This window comes from Sturnira hondurensis, unplaced genomic scaffold, assembly GCF_014824575.4.
Source record: "Sturnira hondurensis isolate 20B ecotype Veracruz unplaced genomic scaffold, ASM1482457v3 Scaffold0022215, whole genome shotgun sequence".
Taxonomy (NCBI): domain Eukaryota; kingdom Metazoa; phylum Chordata; class Mammalia; order Chiroptera; family Phyllostomidae; genus Sturnira; species Sturnira hondurensis.
This window is the reverse complement of record NW_028094846.1, coordinates 13552326-13572333: the sequence shown is the minus strand read 5'-3', so window position 1 is coordinate 13572333 and position 20008 is coordinate 13552326. Positions and strand designations below refer to the sequence as shown.

The following is a 20008-nucleotide window of genomic DNA, read 5'->3' as shown; positions in this document are numbered from 1 at the left end:
CAAGTGTCATTCAATTTTAAGCTTCAACATGTGTCTTTCTTTGAGTACTTTATTGAAGGTATGCTTGAGGATCTAGAAAACTTTCTAATAGTAAGAGCCATTATCTTACAAGGGAACTGAAATCAGTGAAGCTATTTTCAGTGTTAACTGAACCATTTTCTTGGACAATTTTTTTTTCAGGAAACAATCCTAAACTAACAAAGAGAACATTCAGCTGGATTAGCAAAGGCGAACTTTTCCTGCTTTGATTTTCACGGTCCTATAATCCACACCAGATGGCAAATCCTGAAATTCAGAGTTCAGGATGTTAACCTATTGTCTCTAGTGAGATCATAAACACATTTTATGGGGCTGCTAAGTCACACACCAAAAGAAACTTTTAACTAATCATTTTTCTAAAAAAAAAAAGACAAAACAAAACAAAGTCCAGACAGGAACATACTTAAGAAATGTACCTTTGAACCATTTCACTTGAGGAGGAGGAACACCAGAGGTTTTACATTCCATAACTGTTGTGTCCCCAAGGGCCACCAAGAGCTCACTCTGAACTACGATCAATTTTGGGGCTTCTGAAAACAACAAACATACAAACAGTTAATGTCGAACATAATGTCACATGCATATTGTCTACATGTACTAGGTGAACCAATAAAACCATCTATCATTATTCATTCACATGTGGTTATTTCAGTGTTTATACACAGGAAGGAATTCTTACAAGCATATGCATGTAGATGTGTGTTGAAACAATTATTTATGGAGGCCAAAAAAACATATTAGACCAAAATAATTCTGATAAAATGGAGCCCGAAACGTTTAGAAAATTAATTGAACAGGCTTTAGGAAAAAAGAGGTATAAAAGGAAAAAAATTTAGAAAGCTGAACACCTCTTTTAGAAACAATACTAAAGGAGCAGAAAGAAGGATAATAGTAATGAAAATACAGCAAAAGAGCAATGGCGCTAACACTGACTTGACTACATTGAGACTTAAGGATAATACAACTGCAAAGGAATCTGTTCTATAACATTCTGTGTGTGATTCAGGCATAATCGTGTTTAACTACAGAGAGATAGCTGTAGTCCAAGTTTAAACATCTCACCTACAAAAAGTAGTCTCCCAGTTTTGACTATGTTGTTCTCTTTGATGTTAACAATAGACATTCTCTAAGTTTCCTTCTTTAGCTCTGTTGGCTTCATTCCCTTTGCCTAATGCTTTAGTTCACTCACACATTGTTCTTTTAACCAGACTTTCTAGAACTTTCTAACTTGAACTGAGGTCAGTTTAAAAAAGAGTTAGCTTCTAAAAGATCAGGTTACTCCTCTACTAGAAGACCTTTAGTTTTTTATTTATTGATTTTTTTAACAGAGAGAGAGAGAGGGAGAAAGAGAGGGAACAGGGAGAGAGAGAGAGATTTGTTGTTCCACTTATTTATGCATTCATTGTTTTTTTCTTGTATGTGCCCTGACCAGGGATTGAACCTACAAGCTTGGCATACTGGGACAATGCTCTAATCAACTGAGCTGTCTTGTTTGTTAGTTTTTCCTAATTCCTTATTTGGCTTTCAAAGATCATAACTGGTAATATTACCTTACCCTCCATAAGGTTTCTTACTCATCACAGTGCACGGTGCGACACTGGTTCTCCAAAATATGCCCCACTCTCCACCGTCCTGCTTTTGCTAAAGACATTTTTTCTGCCTGAAATGCCCTTTGTCACAACCCCTTCAATCTCACTCATTCTTCCACACTGAGCTTAAATCCTGTGTCGTTTGAGAAATATGTTCAAGTTCCCTAGTAGGATTCATCTTCCCCTCCACCTACCTTCCACTGTAATACATACTTGTCTGCCTTATTATCATTCTTTAAGAACATCCGCTCCCATTATGCAAGCACTTTAAAATAAGGACTCTGGGTAACATACACTAAAAAATTTTACACTCCACAATCTCTAGCACTGCATTTTATACGTTCCAAGTAAAAATAAATTAAATACATGGGTTCCATAGTTTGGCTTCTTTAAAAACGAATGCAGAGTCTGTTTCAACCTCCTTTCTACATTCCCACCTGTCTGTCTCCAGCTGGGTGTTCTGTGAACATTTCCAACTACCTCTAAATCTGAGCCCTCTTCCCTTCTCAACTTATTTGTCCTGTGCCTTCCCCATTTCTAGAAATGAGACCATTTCTTTCCCAGTTTTCAGGTGCAATATTTATGACACTTTTGTTACCTCCCTCACCCATACATACCAACTATAACTCTATAACCCCTTCCTCTCCACTGCCTGTTTCACTACCTTAATATGAATGGCAAATAGCCATCAATTATTCAGTTAACAAACTAACATTGAACATCGATGCCATTGGTCTTTCTTTCTTTAAGAAAGACCAAATTAAATTGAAAAAATATTCTATTCTATATTATACATTATTTGATTGTGTAATATTATATATTAGAATATTATATTATATACTAGACTATATCATATTACATTATAGAATATTATATTATTGGATGACTATAATAAATTCATCTTTAATAAATGAGTTTGGCAGGAAAACTGAAGGTGAAAGTGAAAGAAATATCTAGAAAAGATAAATGACAGAAATGTCATGAACAGTTTTGAATATAAGTAGAAAATATAAAATAGAAGTTTAATTAAACTACAATGTATATTGGCTTTACTAATTAGTAAGTGAAATACTGCAGAAAAGAGAGGAACTGTGAAAAGACAACTTTGCGGACAATCTGGAAATCTCCCACACTATACACAAATCAGTAAAGGTAATACACCACATAAACAATATGAAAGACAAAAACCACATGACCATATCAATAGATGCTGGAAAAGCATTTGATAAAGTACGGCACTCATTTATGATAAAAACACTCAGCAAAGTGGACTAGAGGGAGCACACCTCAACATAATAAAGGCTATATATGAAAAACCTACAGCCAACATCATACTCAATGGCAAAAACTAAAAGCTCTCCCCCTAAGATCAGTCACAAGACAAGGGTGTCCACTTTCACCACTCTAGCTAATATAGTATTGGAAGTTGTAGTCACAGCAATCAGACAAGAAAAATAAAAGGCATCCAAATTGGAAAGAAGGAAATAAAGCCGTCACTGTTTGCAGATGACATGATAGTGTACATAGAAAACCCTATAGACTCCACCAAAAAACTACTCAACCTAATGAATGAATTTGGTTTTCTTGCTTTCTTAATGAAGCTATTCATTTCCTGACTTTTAACTAAAAGTAGTTACAACATTTGCTTTCATCATTGTGCGAAAATGAATAATAAATCATAAGGCTAGGTATAACTCATTCCTAATATTCTCAGCAAAGTACTTTTACATTGTTTAATATGACATTCATCCTATTTTAATTGTCTTTTACACTGATTATACTTGCCAATGTATCTGAGGGCAGAAGTCTGTTTATCTGTTCCAGCTGAATTACTCGCTAGGCAGCCATAGATCCCTGCATCTTTGGGAACTGCATTTTTGATAAATAAGGTGCCTTCTGAGGTCATTCTATACCTATGGGCATAAAGAAAACAAAATTGATAATACCCTGCTAATAGTATCAGGAATCTTTCTTCCAAATATTTTCAAATATTTTAGAATGATATTTTTAGTGGTGGAAGTAGAAATGACTAACATCTCATTTTATAAACATAAATATCATCATAATAATAATAACAACAATACATTCTATGTATCCAGTACTTGCTATGAACCAGGTAGTGCTCTAAGAGTTGTACATTTATTAATGTTTTAAATCTTCAAAACAACCCAATAAGTTAGATACTATTATTATCTCTGTTTTACAGGTGAGCAAAGAGGTTCAATAAGTCACCCAAAGTCAGACTTAGTAAGAGGAGAAAGCGAAACCTGAACTCAGTCGTTTTTTTCTACGTGAACCGCCATGCTGAATGGTTCCCCAAAATGAAAATGTGGGAGACCCTAGGCCTGGTGTCACTCAATGAGTCACTGCTGAGTCTAAGCACAGAATCTGGCTCATACCTGAGCCCTCTCCCTCACGCCAGACCCAGAGTAATAGAAGCCCAATAGCTGGAAATGTCACTGTTTATGTCCCACATGTTCATGACGCTCTTTGAACGTGAGAGGAGTCAGTGTCTTTTATAAGCATCCAGTAGAAAAAAAAGCACATTTCAATGGAGTATGGCAAAAGTGAACGGGTATTACAAAGAATGCCTGCATACACTTTATTTACAGCTATTTCTGTACTTTGCTTCCTAAATCCCAGGGTGAAAATTGCACACTACTTAACCCCACAGAAAGTTTATTACCCTCATTTCAAATACTCAAGGCAAACCATGTGTCTCAGGGTTATGTCTGCAACACAAAGTATTGGAAAGCACTTGACCCCAACTATTGAATTCAAGACTTCAGAACCTCCAATCCTATAGATCTATCATTTATTGACATTTTGTGATTCATATTTTATTGACATTTCCTTGCCTATTTAGAAAATCAAAAGCTGTGGGTTTGGGTCAAACCTCTCTTAATGATAGGGATTTGTTCAGACTAGTTTTTTTCCCCTAAATTTCCTTCACTTTTCTCAGTAAAAATAAAGAACATGATACAAACCCAGTACCTGTGTGAACCCACGATAAACATATCATTCACGGTCCAGGCGACCTTTGGTTTGGGGTAACCTGTTGCAGAGCACATGATGGAGACCTCAGACCCTCCTGTGAATGACTGGTTCTTGGGCATCACAGTGACTTTGGGCGGTTCTGCAAATAAAAAGAAACATAGAGTGAAATGCCAGCCTACCCTGATTTTAAGAGCTCCTTCAGTCAGCAGACTGGTAGGCTTCTCACCACCACCCCTCCCCGACTTTTCTTTGTACTTGCAAGAGTTCACTTATGCAAAGGAACCAGCGGAGTGCAGTACCGATGCAGCAGACCTTGCTACCCCAAGGAGGGGCAGCCCCTGGTTTCTGGCTCTCTGAGGCCCAGGTTGTACAGGGGTCCTGGACCTCCCCCGGAACCCCTCCTCTCCCTGAGAGTCTGATGAAAGCTGTAGCCAGGACCCTAAAGCCTGTCTATGCACCCTACAGGCCTGGGGCAGGAGGGCAGGAGGCTGTCTCTGGCCATTCTTTCCAGGGCCTAGTCCATCTGGATGGAGCCCCACAGGCAGCTCCTACCCCTGGATTCTGAAGGCAAGAGGATTGTCTTGGACCTGCCCTGCGAGACTGAGGAAAGTCTGGCTGACTCTCCTTTGAGAGGATGCCAGGGGCCTGGTCCCAAGGCTAGTGACAAATAAGAGCTGGGGGTGGGAGGGCTGCTGGAGTAGGACATGATAATTTTGGCATCTAAGAGGTGAAGGCGTGTGAAGGAGTTCCTCTGTCCAGTCACTTGCCAGGTCCTGCCCAGCTCCTGGGTTTAGCCACTGGGCAGGCTGGGCACCAGGTGTACAGTGATCCTTTTCTCCTGGAGCATCTCAGATATGTGAAAGAAGGTGGTCCTCGTGGCCTGGTGGCCAGGGTCCATACGCTTGGCATGTCAGCCATGGTGAGGCCCCTGCTGGGGGTGGTAGCCAGCACCTCTGCCTGGACTGTTCCTGAAGCAAACTGTCGTCTTGGGCTGTAGAAGGTGAAATACATCACGGGGATAAGGACTGCCTGCCCTGCATGGCCAGGTGAAGGACATCTTTCTTGAAAGCTGGCAGGTCCCCATTGTTGTTCCATGTGCCCCCAGGGTAGACCCACACTCTGAGGCTCTCCCTGACCCTGCGCTGGCCCACGTAGTCCATCCTGGTCACTGTGGTCCTGGGGTTCCACGGGTGATGAAGAACACTCCCCCAAGGGACGTGATCAGGGCCCATGCAGACCAGCTTCCATTTGGCCATCTGTACACAGCACTGGAGAAGGGCCTCCCCGAGGCCCATGGCACCACCCACTCTGGTGGTGAGACATGACGACACAGCGGTGACACACCTCCAGCTCTTGGAGACCCTTTATCTCAAGGGCTGGATGAACCAGCTGGTGATGCTCCACCGCTGGGCTGAGGTGGCGCAGTAGGCAGATGACTGTGGCCATGGTGGACACTGTGAAGGAGCTTTCTGGGTGGGGTGACCCCCCCATCAGGGATTTGCCCCATCAGTGCCAGAGAGAAACCAAAGCAGCCAGAGATAAATGAAAGCAGGAGAAGTACCTTGCCTTTGAGAGCAAAGTGAATTTGATTCTGATACCACGTTTCTGTGTCTCCAGTGGTTACGCTGTGCCTCCTGCCACCTACCCCCACCAGCCGACCACTGGCTTCTGTCTGCCCGTCTGGAACTTCAGTATAAGCCGGTGTGCAGGCTAAGCCCCACGATGGGGTCTTTTTGCCTCTTTTTATACAGTGAACCCAGGTTGGCAGCCACAGCCTCTCCCGATGCTGACTGCTTTGTTTGAGCTGTGCTTTCTGTGTATTTGTCAGAGTATAAATGTGTGGAGGTAGCGACTATGTCGTTCATATTATTCTGCGTGGCATTACAGTCTATCCTTCACATCCCTTGCACGTTACACTGTGCCTTGTGAATAACAGGTACTTAAAAGTGTTGATGGAATACGGGGCCATTCCCAAACTCTAACTTGACTCTGGGAGTTTTGTGCCTGCCAGCCTCTCAGGATCCTGCTACAGTGATCATTTGCCTCATGCACATAGATTCATGGGACCTCAGCTTAACAGAAAACATTCGTTATTCAAAGTTCTGATGGTATTCCACTTTTATGGCAGAAAAAGACTTTTGAAAATGAAACAGTAAGTCAAAAATTTATTGTCAAAAATGACACAGAAATTCTCTGGGGTAACTGGGATGTTGATATATCTGGTCTACTCAATTACAGATTTACATCTATAATATTAGATGTAAAGGCCTAATTTTCAAAAAAGGGACCATTAAAAATATAAAACAATTGTCTTAGTGTAAATATCCTACACTTAATAAGATAAATAAGCCCTGGCTGGTGTAGTTCAGTGGATTGAGCGTGGGCCTGCGAATCACACAATCACAGTTCGATTCCCAGTCAGGGCACATGCCTGGGTTGCAGGCCAGTTCCCAGCAGGGGACTCATGAGAGGCAACCATACACTGATGTTTTTCTACTCCTCTCCTTTCCTTCCTCTCTAAAGATAAATAAAATTTTTAAAAATCTAAAAAAAATAAGATAAATAAAAATAAATTCATTTCCACAGTGTTTGGAATAGATGTCATGAATATTAACAAAAATAAATTAGTTCAACAACATGGGATTTTCACGCACAGTTATTATGTTCCACGCTCTGTGCTGACTTAGAGAGACAGATACACTGACAAGCCAAACAGATATGCCTGGTGTCAGCTTTCCATCGAATTTATTATAAAGAAAGAAATTTGAAAAAATTCAGTTACTCAGTTAGATTTGGATATATTTATGACATATCTGTACCATAAATTAGTCTGCAAGCTGTGGCTTAGTTTCTTTTCTTTAGACTAAAGAAAAATTTAGTCTGTGGAATCCCCATACACTTGAAAGGCACACAGAGCAGCGCTGCTAGACTGGGTAGCTCCATAACTGAAAAAAAAAACCTAATAGCGCATGGTCTCTAGCAGCTTACAACTGTCCCCCCTTTTTCCTGTTTACATTGTGTTTTTCAAATGTTAATGTTCTAAGGGTTTTTCCAGCCTGTGGACTTGGTTGACAGTCTCATTACCCCATAGATTCTTCGTGGTGAACATAGGGCTAGAGAAATGTGTGAGGTCAAGGGCAGGCTGGCCATGGCCTGTAAGTTCAAATTGTGATTCCATCTGGACTCCGTCAGTTCTGAAATGCTAGATGGCTATGCACACTGTGGGGGCGTCACAGACAATCTTCAGGGGCTGAGAGGGGAAACAAACACTTTTTTCTTTTTGGAATTGACCGAAACCCCACACTTCTTCAGTCTCATCTTCCTAAAATAAAATGTTTCTCATGTCTTGACATAGGACCGCTGCAAAGATACAACAGCTCCCGAGATTTCTGTGTAAACGTGGTTCTTCCGACGGAGTCTGCCAGCAATGACCTGGCATTTCTCCCAGCCAGAATCCCACTGGTATGCTCTGGAGTTCAGATATCAAAGTGAAAATAAATATCAGCTACCCAAACCAGGATGCAGAGGGCTGCGAGGTCATTTCTCAAATAAAGCCTGGATATAGGGTGTTGTTTGGGGTCACGAAATAAGTCTGTATGCAACATACCAGTGGGATGACATCAGCTTTCAGAAGGTGAGAAACTTACCATCACCCTGGAAAGAATATTCTTGCTGACAGTAAGGAAATCAGAAAGGCCATGAACAAACACAGGGAAGCAAAACTGCATTTCCACAAAATAACGATTGAATCAAAATGGTCAGAATGATTCAGCTTGGAGTTGGTTAATTTAAAGAAAGATGTAATAGGCTTCACTATTATTATTTTGGTAGGTTTTTTTTTAAGTGCTAGGATAAAGCTCCCTTCTTTTAATAGAGTTTTAATGGAGTGGGAACGAGGGATGAAAGAACTACAGTTCAACTCTATCAGAGCCCAGAGTCTAATTTTTGGCTTTGAAGAGAAGTAATCCATTCCAAGCTGATGTTCAGTCTCTTATCAGGACCACATTCATCACCATTATCAACACCATCAACACCACCATCAGCCATCAACACCATCATCGGAAGTAACGACTTGCTTTTCATTCCACAGAGCAATGGGAACAGGGAACGCTATACGGTATTAAGACATTAATTCCTTCTTTATACTTTCATCATAACAAAAGCAAAATATATACATTTTTATAATTTCTCACTAATGATTTTAAAACACTAGACATAGATTACGATACTAAGAATAAAAATAAACACTGCTTTAAGACTTAGGTGTCTTCACACACTATTCATAGTAAGTGGGCAAAATGAATTAACTGTAAGTACCCATGAAAACAGCCCACGCTCTCTGCCTACAAAGGCTAAGGAAGAGAAACTTTTGTCTAACTCTTGGGTGTCTCCAATATCATATTCACGTACAGGAGGCATACGGGGGAGGGGGGTAAAGGGAGGTTTACAGTTGCTCATATGGAAAATAATACAGTAATTAATAAACGGTAATACAAGAAGAAAACCTGTGTTTGGGAACTCACAACTCTAAACCTACTTTTGCTCCATCCTGTATTTCCTGTTAGTGGTCATTGGGTCTGATTTGTTGCCTCTGGTAGGAAATCCTCACAGACCTAAAAACTTCTTCTTTAAGGTGATTTAATTATCATGAACAAATTAATAAGATAATGGTAATGCACTGAATGACCTACGCAACAGTTTAAAACATCACCACTGGTATATTCAGTGTATTTGGAGAAATTTTTTTTTGCATTTGCATTCTTTCACACAGCAAACATTTAGAGTCTGAAACCCACTATGCTTCAGACACTTTACAGCCTCAGAGACCTCACACAACCCCATATACAAAAGCATATATTATGTGTAACTAGGGACTAAATCTCTTTCTAGTCATCAGGTCACTGAAAGAGGAAAATGGGCAAAGCTATGGTGTACCTTTTCTGTGCTAGGTACCTGCTAGACGCATTATTTATTTCCCAAAATAACTTCAGAGAGTGTTCCTGATATTTTACAGATAAAAACACTAAAGCTCAAATTGGTTACATAATCCCTGTTGTCCCCGTCCACACCTCAACGGGAACAATAATACTACCTCACTCACTATTATTGTGGACTAGCTGAATTAATATACCAAAAATTCTTAGAACAATTCCTGGCACATAGTAAGACTATGTAATTTTAGCTATTATTAATATCTCATTATATTATAAAGTCTGGCAAAAATGATAAAATCACTACTGTAGTATTGTATTTAAAATATATACTCACCATATTTTTTGGACTATAGGACGCACCCCTCCCCCAAGTTGGGAGGAAAATGCAGCGGCGACCCTGCTCCTGCCTCCTGTGACCCCGCTCCACTGCTAACCCCGTCCCCACAGTGAGCCAGGTAAGCTGCATTCGGACTATAAGACATACCCCCTTTCCTCCCAAATTTGGGGGGAGTACATCTCATAGTCCAAAAGATACAGTATATGTATGTTATCTAGACAGTCACAAATGAAACTTGATCACAGCTCGCACACTTGCATATTCTATTTAGATTACACATCCTACTAATAAATAATACTTTTCATTTGGTTCTTCTACAATCTGAGATGTTTCTAGATACTCAAACATATAACAAATTTCAATATAATGAGATAAATTTTATTTCTCCACATTTCACTCACGGCAAAAAGCATGGTAATACCTATGTCACCTGGCATATGTTAAAAAGAGTTATGACGATACAATGAGCACATGGTTATGATAATACCAACTTCATTCTTAGTGAAGTCATTCTGGTCATGAGGGACTTCATCAACCATCTAGAGAAATATTTCCTTTTTCACTGCAATATTGTCTCTGGCAATGTGGACTAATTAGTGACGTCACAGCCTCCCTTTCCTGACACCACAGGACAAATGAACACATCTAATATTTACACGGACATAACGTGAAGGAGAGAAGGAGGCTTTGTCTGGCCCTTCGATGTCACGTGGCAGCCCGTGATTGAGCAGAAAATGTCAGTTCCATACTGAATATGCCCCCACTTAACTAGGGTGCATGTGCTCATCACCTTTAAAGATCCTCCTTATGGATCTTTAAAGCTAATAAAATCAACAGGAAAGGTTTTCTGTTCGCAGATACACCCACCCCCGTGCAAAGCCCTTCTCAGTCTCTGAGGAAGGAATGGTGCGGCACCTGGGAATTAAAATCAAGCAGTGACTTCTCCAGGTTTTCATCACCCTCAATGCTGAGACCCTCAGAGATTCCTTACCCACATGGCAGCAACCTACACACACCTTGTACCTTTTCTATTAAAAACATTCAATACTCTCATTTTTCTATTCATACTTAAGAATGCTTTATTTTATCTTTTTGTACTTTACCTTCCTGAACCTTAGGCCTGCCAGTAGCATATACAGGCATTTCTGTATACAACACAGAATGATAGAAAGACCTTGTTCAGGTCTGGGCTCTGCCCCTTGCAGGCTCTGCACTGTGGAGAGAGCCACTAACACCCCGAGACTCCGGTTCTTACAGACAAAATCAAGTTGCAAATGACACAGTCTGTGAGCATTAGATGACATTCATGTCATGAGCTCTCAACATGTTTAAATGTTTATAGCTTTACTGGAATCACTTAGTGGGTGGCAGTGTTTGCTGCTGCCTTGTCTGCTCTCGCTCTCTTCAATACCTAGATGTCTTTCTCTGTTGCTCACTTAACTCCACCAGGCTTGACTTAATGTGTATTTTCTCACGGTCCATTCACGCTAGATATTAAAACATCCTAGCTGCAGAGTTTCTCTGTAACAATTTCTTGTACACTCGAAGTATTTATCATGTCGCTACATCCTTTCCTTTTCTTTTCACAAGATAAATAATTCTAATTCTTAACCTATCCTTATCGCTTCTATTTCAAGACATTTTAACATTTCTGTCTTCGAGGCATTAGAGAAATATGATTCTTTCTACCTATAATTAAAGTGTTCTAACACCTTCACAGCACACAAATGCCTTGAGTAAGAGACAGAAGGAAATAAATGGTGTGATATTCATTTACACATTTCATTGCGTGGAATTGGACTGGATTAACAGAAGCTCGTCCTTAACCATGAAGTCGGTACAACACATTCATCAGATAAAGTAACCGAATATTCAACTTTTCTCTTTGTAAATTTTATAGCCACCTAGAATGAATTAGGAAAGCAAATATTTCTATGGTCAAACTACATGGGGTTTTTTTGGATATCATTGCAATGAGTATTTGATGCAAACCTTCACTAGAATATTTTCCTTAAAATCCAAAGGCCTTCAACTTACTCCTTATTAGATCCTTAGTACAGAAGGCAACACAAGTCAGTATTTTAACAGGGCACCTTACTCATTTGTGCTGATTCACACCGGGACATTCAACAACCAAGACAGTACATGAAATTGACACTGGACAGAAAGTCATGATTCAGGGGATTTCATTTTAAGTATACGGTTTCATCCCATCCAAATAAAATGCATAGACATGGCACTAGCATTCACAACATACACATACATGCCTCAGGTCAACCTCCAAAAATGGAAAGCTTTGATGTATTAAAATGTCTAGGAAAAGAACTGAGCTAATAGAAATGAGCTGATAGAAATGACTGTACTCCATATGGGCTCCAAGGACTGTCAAGGAGAGACTAAATCCAGCCCCCATGACTTTATGGCTTAGAACCAGCAGAAGACCAGCTCAATCCAACGTGGCAACTAATTTCACCTTGCAGTAACCCCTAGCCTCATAATACGCTCCTTGTAATATCCTATGATGCTAAGGGACACACCATGTAGCCATGATTGGGAACGAAGGCCATATAAGGACACAGCGTGGCTAATGAAGCTCTTGGGAGAAATCTCCACCCCTTTCTGAAAAATTCCCGAAAATTCCTTCCCCTCATTGAATGCCCTGCCCTTCGATTAAATGAGCCCCAGTAAAATAAGTAAATCTCACCAGACAGGCATTGTTCTGTCTGTGGAGTAGCCAGTCTGTCTCCCTGCTCCACTAATAAACTCTCTTTCACTTTAAACTCTATGCTGGCTTGGTTCTGAATTCTTTCTTGCATGAAGCCAAGAACCAACAGTAGGTAAGTAGATCTTTGGGTATGCGTGGCCCCCTCGACTGCCTTCATCAGAAACAATTTTATGACGCAAACCCAAAGACAGACTCCTACAAATCAAAATTTATTCCTGTGAAAATTGTGTGAAGGGGAAAACTGAGGAAGATACTGATCGAATTTTCATGGCCCTCTTACTAGGCTAGCAAGTAGAAAGAAACCTATCAATTGAACGTCTGCATTATTATTTTTTTCAACCTCACTTTGTTTGGAAAGGAGTTAAAACTGCTTACTGTGTAACGTAAATCCTATAAAATTCCAGACCCCCGAGCTTTCCAAATATGAATTTTTGTACGTTGAAAAGTTCTAGCTTCACACTTTAAGTTCAATCACTTTATGACACCTTTTATAGAATTCCCTGTGGTGGACACCTGTTAAATATAAAAGAAAAATTTCAAATACATACAATGACTCCTGAAATTTTATAGTTACACAATAAACCTCCCAAGTAAGAAAAATAGTCACAGGTCATCGTGACTGAAGGCCAAGCGAGGTCATCGTCTCAACTCTGAGTCGTCAGTAAATTTCATGCATTTACCATCTTGAATTAAATTTCATACTTTTAAGATCGAAATTGCCTTGTTACTGTGTTCAGAGAAGAAAAATGTGCGGTGCTGTAAAAGAGGTTTCTAGATGACTAGCAACTGCAGGAAAAGAAATTTCATATCAGCAAAGGTTCTCAAAAAGTAACCTTATCCATTAATACGAAAGTAACCATTTCTGCTAACTTCCTTTATTAATTAAAGGAAGTTCTGCCTGTGCCATGCGCTTCTCAGTAGTGTGCTACCATGGTCTGTGGGAGTAGGGGCCATATTTGAACAAAGCTGAAAGCAAAATACCAATGACTAAGTCTATTTTTTTCTACATATGAAAACAGCAACTTAGCTAGCTCATCGGCACCTAGAAATAAAAGTAATGCCCTGCACAGACAAGTGAAGAGTGGTCCATTCTGGAGGGGAGAACAGTTAAATAGCCACATTTTTTAGGCTGAACAAACTTAGCTATGAAGGGGGGGGGGGGTTGTAGTGACTTAACTGCAATGGAAACACTAAAAAAAGGAGAAAAAACTCAGTGAAATCATATAATCTCTAAAAGCTAAAATTAATAAGAAATGACACCACAGACAAACTGTGTATGATATTTTATCTCAATATCAAGTGGTGGATTCTCTTAAGGCTAATATACTTAAATAACTTCTTAATTATTTTTAAAAGTAACAACTTTTCCTGGCTGGTGTAGCTCAGTGGATTGAGCGCGGGCCTGCGAACCAGAGGATCACGGTTCGATTCCCAGTCAGGGCACATTCCTGGGTTGCAGGCCAGTTCCCTGCAGGCCAACTCCCAGCAGGGGACGCACGAAAGGCAACCATACATTGATGTTTCTCTCCCTCTCTCCTTCCCCTCTAAAGATAAGTAAATAAACAAAATCTTTAAAAATAAAAATAAAAATAAAAATAAAAGTAACAACTTTTTAGCGTGAGCTGATACCGTTTCTCAGTTCTCTATCCCTGTAAAGAATGTCCGCTGCTCAGCCTGCACTCATGGAATCGCCGTTGTGTCTCTGTCTGACCTAACTGCACTGGTGCTGCAAACAAATAAGTCTCGGGGAGATTCTTGTCTTCACCAAGACAATCATTTTAGAGCCGGCAGTTTCAATGTAAGGGTACGCGTCACTAGCTCTTTACTGCATTCTCCGTACTTCTGATGACACAAGTCAGATGAGATGCGTCTTCTGATAAATTGATGTTTGACCTGAAAAACACTTTTGTTTTCAGTCTTAATGTTTTGAAAGGCATTACTTCTTAAGGTATTCTTTTTCTTTTTTAAATTTTCTTTTTTCCTATTACCACTTCCACTGCCTCTACCTGCTTTTCCCTCTATCCACCCACCTCTACCCTGCCAATCATGACACTGCTCCTCATGTCCATGAGGTTTTTTCTCTTAATTATGTCTCACTTTGTATTTACTTACTTTCTTAACTGTACCTTCATCATTTTCAATATAAAAGTGATAAAGCCAATTGATATATGTGGCAAAGAAACACAAACATACTGTCCTTACATAATTCAATTCCTTAATAAGTTAATGTCCATTTTCAGGTACCTTAAAATACTATTTACAGAAAGTTTTAAAATAATCCATTCTTATTACTTTTTTTCGAGTATGAAAAGGCATAAGTAAATAAGTCACTTATAGTTCCAGTGCTTCCAAACAATCATATTCAGATCTTTGTATTTATTAGTCAACTGGTCTTTCTTTTAGCATAGCTGTGGTACTTTCTACTTGCTTGCATAGGGGAGTTTCGGTCTCATGGGCAAACCTTGCTTGAGGGAATTCCTTTTCTGAGTAATTTCCTGTGTCTAATTATACCATTGCTCCATGGTGGGGAATTCTCATAATGGAATAAGCATACCCATCCATTCACATTCTCACACGCTTATTAGTGTGACTTCAGACAGCCATAGTGTCTGAGATCAGCATTTCTACTCTGATAAACTGAGAGCCTAACAGTCACGGAGAGAAATTCTCCAGTTCTTTGTGCCACAGCCTCTCCAATGTTTATATCTTTTCTTTTTCTTAAAAAAAAAAAAAACTATTTAAGGCATTTAACTAGCATTTTCAAGAAATCATTTTGAGAAGATTATGTGCATCCTTGAAAACTTGAGAATGTCCTTTTGATTGCTTTTCATAGAAAAGGTAATTTAACTGGATCTTACATTCTTGGATCTCAATTGTTTCTTTCAAAACTACATGTGTCTTTCCTACTACTATGCCAATGAAGGTTTTCGATCACAAACAACAGACGCCAGTGCTAGTTAACTTAAGCAGAAAATAAATTCACTGGACCCATATTTTTTAACTACAGACTCAAACGGAACCTGGATATCAGGTAGAAACCAAAGGAGACTAGGTGTCTGAGAACACAGCCAATGCAATGCTAAAGAAACAGTCTGTTAGAATGATGGAGAGAGGCCACTTGGGCATTTGTTTCTGATGCTTCTGGGCTCAAGATTCCATGACACTGCCAAGAGTGAAGTCTTTGTAGTGTCCGTGGTTTTAGCAAAGCCAAAATCCCACTGGGAGCACTGAATGGCTGATGAGGTCATGTGGCCTTCCAAGGGATTGGGGGATGGGAATGTTCTGATCTCATTTGTTTTCTGCTTCCCACAAATTTAATAAAGAATTCCTCCCCAAATCAGGGGAGGTGATCGGACGCTAAGACCAAAATATGACAAATACCCTCTGCAATTATCTTCTAGCCTTTAGCAAATCTAAACAGACTAATGCCAGTTTAATTGTATTCCAATAAACAACATATTGTTTTTTTCTGCATGCTTGTGGAGTTTTCTCTTTCATATAAAAAATTTAAAATTTCAGCCAGGATATGTCTAGATGCAGTTCTCCCTTCATTGACCTTGCTTGATTTGCTCACCCAGGACAATTTCTTCCCTCCCTAGAAAAATTTTCTTCAATTATGTCTTTGACTATTTCTTTACTTTTAGTTCTTTTTGCTGTCTACCCATACATGCTATATATCTATGAATCTTAGATTGAAGTTCCACTCTCTGAATTATAACCCTATGTATATTAATATATTCAGATAGCTATAACTAGCTAGAGTCTCTTATTTTTTATTAAACATTGTCATCAAGTTTGAAATATATTATTTTTTAGACTCTCAAAACATCCTATTTTATCCATTTTGGTCCCTCAAAGTCAAGGCCAACCACCTAGACAGACCATAAAATGATGCCTCTGAACAGATTTATACCAATAGACATTATACAGACTAGCCAGTAATCATGTCATGTCAGATGTGTTTATATTTTGGTCTCATATATTAGGTGATATCTTACCTCAACACTTGTGTAAGTCATTTGATAATCATTATTCTATTTTACCCAAAAGAAGAGAGTCAAGAGCGTCCCTTAAAGATATACATTTCTAGATAATAGGGTTCATTCTATAGAATAGGTTCAAATGCTGTTTTCAGAAAGTCTTGTCCATGGAACCACCTGAGAGCTCTCTCATATATGTCGATTCCCAGGCCTCACGAGATTAGACTTTCAGGACAGAGGGTTCAAAATTTGCTCTTTAAAAAATAAGGTAATTCTTTACCCATGAAAGTTTGAGAACCACAGCTCTGGTCCACTAATCATAACATACCAAAATGTGAACCTGAGTAAACAAGGAAGGCTCTGCTTGTATTCTACAATCCCATTCGAAAGGACTTCAGGTCAGGAGCCAAAATCAAATTTCTATGAGCGTTTATTCTATCTGAAATAATCAATTTGGTAAAAATAGTTACAAAATTCTAGTAACTCAAGTTTTGCCTTGGATTGACTCACATCGTGTAGGCAGGTGATTACCACGTGGAAATGCAGCGAACACTTTCTAAAACCCATGTTTCCCTAGAGGTGTCACCGGATCAACTAACAAAAGGCACCCATTCGGACTGCAGAGCATAACTACCAGTGAGAAAACGAGGATCAGGGGTCCACCTTTTTATTAATTCTCAAGGGAGTTTCACTTTTCTGCCCTTAATAACATTGGAAAAGCCAGCCTTGAAACTCAATGATCAGTCTCTTAGGTGACCTTGTTAAAAAAATCATCTGACTGTGTGACTTCAGGCATGACATTGTATGAAGTTGTTTTCTAATGCCATAACCAAACAGCCAGACCCAATCCTGATGTCATCGGCTTCCCGCATCAAAGATTTGAAATGGAATATTCTGCTGAGGCAGCAACCGAACCTTTCAGCCTAACAGGGAACGCCTGCCAAAGGTAATTTGCTCATTACAGTGAGACTCCCGGCTGGTCTGTAGACATTTAGAAGCCAAATATGATTCGATTGAAAGAGATGCTTTGGAACAGCTTCTGATCTTAATTTGATGGTCCTGTGTAATACACGTATTTAGTAGCTATTAAACCATCGCTAACACACTTGTTTTCAGCTATCAGAACATTTAGTCTACGTAGACATAATTCAAGTTTGGCCTTACTATTAGCTTATTTTCAAATAAGCACCCTGCGCGCACGTGTGTGTGTGTGTGTGTGTGTGTCTGTAAGATAAACAAGGTAAACACAACTCTGCTAAACTTTCAAGAAAATCAAACCAAGATGAGAAACATCTTAAACCTTAATTAAAACAATGTAAGTACATTAATTAGATATGACACTAATATACTCAAATTGGGAAGACATTTTTGGCACCTGTCATGAAAACAATGAGATTTTTTTAAAAATCCACATGATAGATTAGAGAATTTAAAACTATTAAATCATCTAAAGACAATTTTCTATTTATATTTTCTTGAAGGAAAAGTGCTCCACCGCTAGGGTTAGTTGTGTTGGCTTTACAGTCACGTATTGATTGCTGATGTTTTCGTTTCCGGGCGAGTCAGCTTTAGACTGACGACTCGACACCCACAAGCATTCTATCATTCAAACTGTAGTTGTTTGGGCAGATACTGGCCCTCTCCAGCAGCCAACTGAAGGGAACAGAGACCAAAGGAAGAGACTGGAAGACACTACACCTCGGAAGTTATCGTCAGCACAGTACCTTGCACTGTAAGGAAAACAGACGCAGCAGATGACCCTCCTTCGCTGGCCACCAGGCACTGGTACTCTCCAGCATCTGTGACCTTCACCGTCCTGAGCTCCAGGGAGAGGTTGCCCAAGAGCCGCATCCGTGCTGGGTCTGCTGCTCTGACGTCTCTGTCGTTTTTCTGCCAGGTTAGATTGTAACCCACGGCGCTGACCACGACACATGTCAAAACGGCCCTTTCTCCAGGAGCCACTGTGACGTTGCTCGGCACTTGGATGACCGGAGGGGGCTCTGTGCAAAATAGAGAGATTTCAATCAAGAGACCCAAATGCCTGTTTGCTCATTTACGGAGGTGGTTTAAAAATGAAATGAGTATGTATCAAATACCTAGTAGAAAGGATGCAATACAACAGAATTTACTCATTAATACATGTCTATCACCTCAAGAAAGTTATCTAGTTGCAAGATGCAACTAGATAACTAGATACGAATAGAGCATCTTTATAAACCAAAGTGTATTCAAGTCTAAATCTATAAATTATTTAAAAAGGCGTGGCAAAAGGGTATGACTATATTGATTTAGGATTAGAATAAGTAAAATCTTGATTTGAGTTTTAAAGAAAGTAAATTTTAAGATTTTTTAATTTGAAAATACTTACGTATCATAGTATTACACACCTGAAACCTATATAATTTTATTAACCAATGTCACCCCAATAAAGTACATTAAAATAAGTGTTTACTGTTTTAAAGGAAATAGCACATAAAATATGGTCCTGGTGGTGAAGATAAGATACAATCTTATCAAGATAAGCAGATAATCTTCACAGGATGCAATGCTACAACAATAGAGTTAGACAAGCTTGCCCCAACCAGGGGTGGGGAATATTTTCATTTAAGAAGGACAAGCTAACAGTAGGGACAGACTTTTAATAAAACTGTATATACATAGAGCCATGTACACAAAGGTGCTAATGCACACACAGTTCAGACGTGGTCAAAAGCCACTTGCTAAAACTGTCTAACCAATATTTCTAGAGAGAAGCACTTAGTGTTCGAGTTTGCTATCAGAACAAATCTAATTGTCCTTTTAAAGCTCACTCTGCCCAAATGCTTCCAAATGATCCGTTGTAACAAACTGTTACTGAGTCCTAATACAGGAATAAAATCTGTGGTGAGCTAAGCTAGCTGGAAACCCATATGCCTGTTTTAGTTTAACTATAAAAGCGTACCAGATACTCAAACTATCCTTCTTGATTCCAACTGACATATAAGTGCAGATGAATATCGTAAGCCTAGAATAAAACCTGGAAGCAATATGCCAAAACCACAGTGGTTATCTCAGTGAAAGAAATGTGGGTATATTCCAGATTTTCCTTTATTTATCCTTGTTTCCCAAACATTTTTAGAGGAGTCTGCGCTATTTTAAATTATAAAAAATAAACATATATTTTATCATTCTGCTATGTTTCTAAAATCTCTTATGGAAACAGCTGGTGAATCGAGTGGAGAGAGTACATGGCGATGTTAGCAGGCTCTGATTGGAGTCTGGCTAGGTCGGACAGACAAAACACAGGATGCTTTGTTAAATTTGAACTTCAGACAAACAGCAAATGAAATTTTGGTACAGCTGGGTCTCATGAAATAGTTGGGGCACACTTCCATGAATTCAAATCTCACTGGGCAAATCTCCTACGT

General features: G+C 39.4%; 1 protein-coding gene across 2 annotated transcripts in view; it reads right to left on the bottom strand.

The window, feature by feature from the left end:
* The window catches only part of HMCN1 (hemicentin 1), a 411512-nt gene that overhangs the window by 212863 nt on the left and 178641 nt on the right, over positions 1-20008 (bottom strand). For both annotated transcript variants that reach the window (XM_037034954.1, XM_037034953.1), the window contains exons 11-14: positions 18326-18601; positions 4623-4764; positions 3414-3541; positions 456-569 (exon numbers count right to left, since the gene is read on the bottom strand). In XM_037034954.1, the coding sequence (XP_036890849.1) occupies positions 456-569; positions 3414-3541; positions 4623-4764; positions 18326-18601 (660 nt within the window). The remainder of the gene's footprint in view (positions 1-455; positions 570-3413; positions 3542-4622; positions 4765-18325; positions 18602-20008) is intronic.